The sequence below is a fragment of the Salmo salar genome, chromosome ssa03 (assembly GCF_905237065.1).
Source record: "Salmo salar chromosome ssa03, Ssal_v3.1, whole genome shotgun sequence".
In the NCBI taxonomy this organism is placed as follows: Eukaryota; Metazoa; Chordata; class Actinopteri; order Salmoniformes; family Salmonidae; genus Salmo; species Salmo salar.
The window spans coordinates 8,656,787-8,664,154 of record NC_059444.1 but is presented as its reverse complement, the minus strand read 5'-3'; the positions used below and the strand labels follow the sequence as shown (position 1 = coordinate 8,664,154).

Below are 7,368 nucleotides of genomic sequence, written 5' to 3'. Positions count from 1 at the left end.
GTGTCTTTTATACAGGTAACAAACTGAGATTAGGAGCACTCCCTTTAAGAGTGTGCTCCTAATCTCAGCTCGTTACCTGTATAAAAGACACCTGGGAGCCAGAAATCTTTCTGATTGAGAGGGGGTCAAATACTTATTTCCCTCATTAAAATGCAAAAAAATAAAAATTTCCCTCATTTTATAATATTTTTGACATGCGTTTTTCTGGATATTTTTGTTGTTATTCTGTCTCTCACTGTTCAAATAAACCTAACATTAAAATTATAGAGTGACAATTTCTTTGTCAGTGGGCAAACGTACAAAATCAGCAGGGGATCAAATACTTTTTTCTCTCACTGTATCTGTATTCCCAGTCATGTGAAATCCATAGATTTGGACCTGATGAATTTATTTCAATTGACTGATTTCCTCATATGTTCTGTTTATATTTTTGCTCAGCATAGTTGAAATGACCAACGAGCAGCAGAAAATCTTACAGATTGCACCTTTAGGGAAGACCCTCGTGAGTTCTACATGATATAAGCTTTAATTTCCACCGCCTGGTATATCTGCTGAAAGATCATAATGTATGAAATGGAAATTAGTACTGCATGCGGGTGAAGCCACGACTAGTCATTTATAGCAGACATTTCCGGATACACAAGATGTACTTGTAAATCCCAGGAGGTTGGTGGCACCTTAATTGGGGATGGGCATGTGGTAATGGCTGGAGTGGTATTAGTGGAAAGGTATCAATGCCATTCCATTCGTGCCGTCCTCCCCTCAGCAGCCCCCACTGCTTGTGATGGATAGGGAAAATGTATCTGGTAGGAGAGGTTCACATTCATTGTGCCTTACCTGAATATCTCAGAGCACTCTCCCATTTATTTGTAGTAATTTCTGTGAGAACAAAACAATAACACACTGACGAATACGGCAAGGGTTGAGCGCTTTACGGCAGTTCTTGTCAGAGTCTATCAGTTCCATATTTATAAATTTGTCACGTTAAAATGTATTATTAAAAGGGACAATCAGCAAGTGACCTACTGTTGCCATTGATTCTTGAAGAATATTTATAAATGCCCAATGTGTTTAGTTCAACCGTCTTACCGCATCATGTTCTGAAGCTATACAGTGTCTGTTTACAAACTTTCATTTCATGAATGGTCAGTCCTTGCCTCCATAGCCCCGTCTATGAATTTGAGAGTGGTTCGATTTCTCAAGTCCCATCCCTCAGCTGTGACACATTGGTGTTTGAAACGTAGATTACCCCTTTAAGCTTTAGTTATTTTATTAGATACAAAGCTAATAATACATTTTATATTCATTGATATCCGCTTAATTTTTCAGCCACTTGGCCAGATTTGCGCTCATGTTTATCACCTGTTCAGTCGTGAATTAGTTTCTCTAATCTGAGCTTCAACAGCGGGTTGGAAAAATATTTTCTGCACAAGTTAAACATCTGCATAGTACATAGACAAACGGTGTCTTCTGTGATTGTCAAGGCTTGACTCAACAAGCAGAGCACGAATTTATAAGAATCTGTGGCTTAGACACCAGAACTAGTGAAATTTAAACATTGAGAGTAAATCATGTGAAATTATTAAATAGTATTATAAAAACATCCAACCAAACTCTAAAAACCACATACTTCATATATTACTGTTTAATTGAGATGCTGCCATCATTGCAACAAAAGGGTATTACATATCACTACAAGCTGTTACAAATACATATAAATGATAACATGAGTTAAGAGTTTTAAAAAGAGGTCATACATTTCAATACATCAGAGAAATGTTGTCTGGTGGAAGTGCTTTCTGGGAGTAAAGCCTTTCCTCAGTGCTGTTACCATAGCAAAACATGACTAACTGTCCAAAATGTGGTCCAAGACATCCTATGATAACAACAATCAACAACACCACCACTACAAACTCAGAGGTCCCTGTGCACTCCAGTTTCCTCCACAATGGTCCTCTGAGCAGTGTACATTTGGCCAATGGACACCTGCAATAGAAAGAGAACAATCAGTGTCTACATGAGAATGCACAGGTGTTTTCTTTCTTTTTATAGCCTGTAGTTGGTTGTATGGACTGGAGTAGATGGATTTGTGTAAGGCCTGCACTCAAATTAGATTTAACATTTTTTTTTATGCTATTTATTTAATTTAGAGGCAACAAAAGCATCCGTTGGGCCATCGTCAGGTAGAGAAATGTTTTTGTACTCACTGAACCCTTGCGTTTGAGACAATTTCTTCTGAATATTGATAAGCTACTATTTCACAATCCACAAGGCATTGCCTAACTGAATATTTGAATAGGCTATTCTACTAACAATTAACATCCATAATATGCACATGTAAATCAACACTACTGAAGAGTCACTCACCTGTCTCCTGATGACTGCAAGGTTCTCTCTGGCCTGGTTGAGCAGCATATCCAGAGTTTTTGGGTTGTCAACATGGAGATTCTCCCTGAAGCTATCCTTTACCCTGCGCAGGGCATATGTTCTGAAAGAAGGCAGGAGCAAAAAGTAAATACATCTTAAATCTGCAGGAGAAAAATGTTACTTACATTGCAATTCAACAAACAATTCAGACGGTAATAAAGAAAAGCCTACTGTATGCTCGCCTTGCAGGCTTTTTTTTGTGCAGTATAAAATCATGCGACTCATACCTACATTTGATTATAGCCTTGAGAGGGCTCATGCGGACGCTGTTGTTCCGATCTTGACTTATGCAAGTGGAAAGACAGGCAAAACTGCGACCACTAGTAGTTTATCGAGGTTAGTTTAATTGCTTGGTCCACATAGCTAGATCCTGTCAGGGCAACCACTAGATAGTTAGCTGTCATATCAATTGGTGTCAGATCTTTGCAAACCCCAAAGTGTTTTGTTTGAATACGTTCACTACTTTCGCTAGCGTGAGCTAGCTAGCAACGTTACACCTCATTAAAACAACTAGTTAGCTAGCTACCTGTAACGTTACAGCACAATACCATTTTTTAAAGTATATATATTATATAAAAAGGTGGTACTAGAAATTCACACTAAGAAGTTGTGCTTTCCACAACTTCTAGCAATGGAAATGTTAACGACTGGCTAACGACGTTGTGAAAGACATTTCGAACTTACTGTAAGCTAGCTATATCAACATTAGATTGAACACATATAACTGCGACCAGTGAACTACATTAAATCCCTTACCTGTAATTGTAAGAGGGGAATTTCTTGCTCTCTTTTATAAGCATCCTGTACAAGGAGATCACCTGCGTTCTGCTGCATGCCGCCATGTTGGTTAATGTAAGCACTATGATTGCGTTCCCTTGACTCCTCGCCTCCTTCTCAAAACCCATTGGATAATAAAGTCAGATGTCCTGCCCCTCTGACCTTCTCCTCCAATCGGTTTTGAGAAGTACCCGACAGGACGTTTCTCAAAAGAGAAAGGAATGAATTAGTTTGTCTGCCACCAATTAAAAATCACAAATGGTTTAAAATGACTAATATAAATCGCAAAATGTATCGTATCAGTTTCACTTAAGGTGAAGAGGCGTGACAACTATGCCACGTAAAATTCGAGATAGTTGGGAACAGATTTTTTTTATGTCCCAATACCATGGCATCGGGTTTATGAACTGATATACAAAACAACCATTGATGCATCAATTCATTATTTTCAATTTATGCTATTAAATAACATTCTCACTACAAAAAGAATGCTCAGTATATGAGGTCTTCAACAGTCAGACCAGTGGAGTCTCTGGAGAATACAGAAACAGAATCAATAGAGCATCTCTTTTAGTACTGTCCATCAGTGGCTTGTTTTTGGAGTCTGGTCCAGGAATGGCTGTTATGCCATAATGTCAGGGTGCTGTTGGACCTGCAAACTGTATTGCTGGGGGATTTGATGGACCACAGTCAGTCAATAGGAAAAATCATTGTGCTCTTGGGTAAAATGTTGCAGATGGGTAGGTTCAAGTCCCTAGTGTGACACCATGGGATAATGGAGGGATGAATTGGGAGAGGTTCAAGTCCCTGGTGAGGCACCATGGGAGAATGGAGGGATGAATTGGGAGAGGTTCAAGTCCCTAGTGAGACACCATGGGAGAATGGAGGGATGAATTGGGAGAGGTTCAAGTCCCTAGTGAGACACCATGGGAGAATGGAGGGATGAATTGGGAGGTTCAAGTCCCTAGTGAGACACCATGGGAGAATGGAGAGATGAATTGGGAGGATAGATTTAGAGTTAGACAAACTTAGATTTTTGGGGGATGGACATATACAGGATGCTACCCTAAACAAAAATCATATGTCATACAGGATGCTATAAAAAATAACCTTACTAAAGGACATATACAGGATGCTCACAACATAACCTTCACTATGTCACAGACATATACAGGATGCACCTAAACAACACAATTCACTATGTCACCAGGACATATACAGGATGCTACCCTCCACAACATAACCTTCACTATGTCACCAGGACATATACAGGATGCTACCCTAAACAACATAACCTTCACTCCAAATCGAAACTCCAAACCTACAACCTGATTTTGGATGGAATTACTTGGAAGGCTTCCTAAATTCAAGGATTAGTATTCCCAAACTATACATCAAATGCTCTGGCAAACAAGCAGAGACCTGAAAACCCCATCCAACCTGGAGCTGAGTGAGTAATGCTTAGTCTGAACAAATTATTTTTAACTTTCAAAAGCCAAGAAGAAAAATACATTACAATTATATATTTTACTTAATAAGGACTGAATGCTCAGGTTACCAAGCTTTGCTAGGACAAAAAGTTACAACTTCAATTAGCAACGATGTGTGAAGTGAGAGGTGTCGAAGCCTTTGAGCCCAACAAATGGCAGGCTACCCCATCCAGATCCAGAAGCCTTGAAACCCCCTCCTGCTGTTCAAAGACCATCCACTGGCATTTTCCACAAGAAATCTGCCTCCAGAAATAAAAGCTTCTCCCAAGTTGGTGTGACACCTACTCCCATTGCCTGCTGCACTGCTGCTTGGATTCCACCTGGCGATCTGTTCACTGTCTGCCCTGGACAGCCCCTGGTTCGACCGTGATCTTGCAGAGTTACTCCACCTCAAGAATTACATTTGAGGAAAGGTTCGGCACACTTACACTCAGGCTGACTGGCTCTCGTTCAGGAAAATGAGAAATAAGTGCACTCAGGCTATCCGTAAGGCCAAAGTTAGTTACTTTGTGGAGCAGTTCTCTCTCTGTGGGTCTAACCCCAAGAAGTTCTAGAAAACGGTTAAAGACCTGGAGAATAAACCCTCCTCCTCACAGCTGCCAATGTCCCTTAAAGTTGATGATGTGGTTGTTACTGACAAGAAGCACATGGCTGAGCTCTTTAATCACCACTTCATTATGTCAGGATTCCTATGTGACTCAGCCATGCCTCCTTGCCCGTCCAACATTTCCTCATCTCCCACCCCTTCTAATGCGACTATCCCCGATGCTTCTCCCTCTTTTTCCCCTGCCCCGCGACAAAGTTTCTCCCTGCAGGCAGTCACTGAGTCTGAGGTGCTAGAGGAGCTCCTGAAACATGACCCCAAAAAACCATCTGGGTCAGATGGTTTAGACTCAAGCCTACCTCCAACCTTTTTAATCTGTCTCTTCTTTCTGGGGAGGTTCCCATTGCTTGGAAGGCAGCCACGGTTTGTCCATTATTTAAAAGGGGAGATCAAGCTGATCCTAACTGTTATAGGCCTATTTCTATTTTGCCCTGTTTATCAAAAGTGTTGGAAAACTTGTCAATAATCAACTGACTGGTTTTCTTGATGTCTATAGTATTATCTCTGGTATGCAATCTGGTTTCCGCTCAGGTTATGGATGAGTCACTGCAACCTTAAAGGTCCTCAATAATGTCACCATTGCCCTTGATTCTAAGCAATATTGTGCTGCTATTTTTATTGACTTGGCCAAAGCTTTTGATACGGTAGACCATTCCATTCTGGTGGGCCGGCTAAGGAGTATTGGTGTCTCTGAGGGGTCTTTGGCCTGGTTTGCTAACTACCTTTCTCCAAGATGGCAGTGTATAAAGTCAGAAAATCTGCTGTCTCAGCCACTACTTGTCACCAATGGAGTACCCCAAGGCTCAATCCTAGGCCCCACGTTCTTCTCAATTTACATCAACAATAAAGCTCTCTCATCCATTTATATGCGGATGATACAGTCTTATACTCAGCTGGCCCCTCCCCGGATTTTCTGTTAAATGCTCTACAACAAAGCTTTCTTAGTGTTCAACAAGCTTTCTCTACCCTTAACCTTGTTCTGAACACCTCCAAAGCAAAGGTAATGTGGTTTTGTAAGAAGAATGCCACAGGTGTGATTACTACCTCTGAGGGTTTAGAGCTTGAGGTAGTCACCTCATACAAGTACTTGGGAGTATGGCTAGACAGTACACTGTCCTTCTCTCAGCACATATCAAAGCTGCAGGCTAAAGTTAATTTCCTCTATCGTAATTGCTCCTCTTTCACCCCAGCTGCCAAACTAACCCTAATTCAGATGACCATCCTACCCATGCTAGATTATGGAGACATCATTTATAGATCAGCAGGTAAGGGTGCTCTTGAGTGACTAGATGTTCTTTACCATTCGGCCATCAGATTTGCCACCAATGCTCCTTATAGGACACATCACTGCACTCTATACTCCTCTGTAAACTGGTCATCTTTGTATACCCGTCGCAAGACCCACTGGTTGATGCTTATTTATAAAACCATCTTAGGCCTCACTCCCCCCTATCTGAGATATCTACTGCAGCCCTCATCCTCCACATACAACACCTGTTCTGCCAGTCACATTCTGTTAAAGGTCCCCAAAGCAAACACATCCCTGGGTCGCTTGTCTTTTCAGTTCGCTGCAGCTAGCGACTGGAACGAGCTGCAACAAACACTCAAACTGGACAGTTTTATCTCAATCTCTTCATTCAAAGACTCAATCATGGACACTCTTACTGACAGTTGTGGCTGCTTTGCGTGATGTATTAATGTTTCTACCTTCTTGCCCTTTGTGCTGTTGTCTGTGCCCAATAATGTTTGTACCATGTTTTGTGCTGCTACCATGTTGTGTTTCTACCATGTTGTTGTCATATTGTGTTGTTGCCATGCTATGTTGTCTCTGGTCTCTCTTTATGTAGTGTTGTGTTGTCTCTCTTGTCATGATGTGTGTTTTGTCCTATATTTATGTTATTTATTTATTTTAATCCCAGCCTCCGTTCCCGCAGGAGCCTTTCGGTAGGCCGTCATTGTAAATAAGAATTTGTTCTTAACTGACTTGCCTAGTTAAATTAAGGTTAAATAAAATAAAAATGATGATTCATTGGGAAAGATGGGTTGATCTGTGGCTGTCTGAAGGGTGGA

The 7,368-nt window shown here is 41.0% G+C and overlaps 1 protein-coding gene across 1 annotated transcript; it reads right to left on the bottom strand.

Annotated features, from left to right (window-relative positions):
* Positions 1-1,627: 1,627 nt before the first annotated feature.
* lyrm4a (LYR motif containing 4 a) lies at positions 1,628-3,315 on the bottom strand. Its single transcript, XM_014188368.1, has 3 exons — positions 3,184-3,315; positions 2,368-2,488; positions 1,628-1,986 (listed from the first exon to the last, which is right to left on the bottom strand). Exons 1-3 carry the CDS (start codon positions 3,267-3,269, stop codon positions 1,915-1,917), a joined length of 279 nt encoding a protein of 92 aa, XP_014043843.1. The 5' UTR covers positions 3,270-3,315; the 3' UTR covers positions 1,628-1,914.
* Between the last annotated feature and the right edge of the window lie 4,053 nt (positions 3,316-7,368).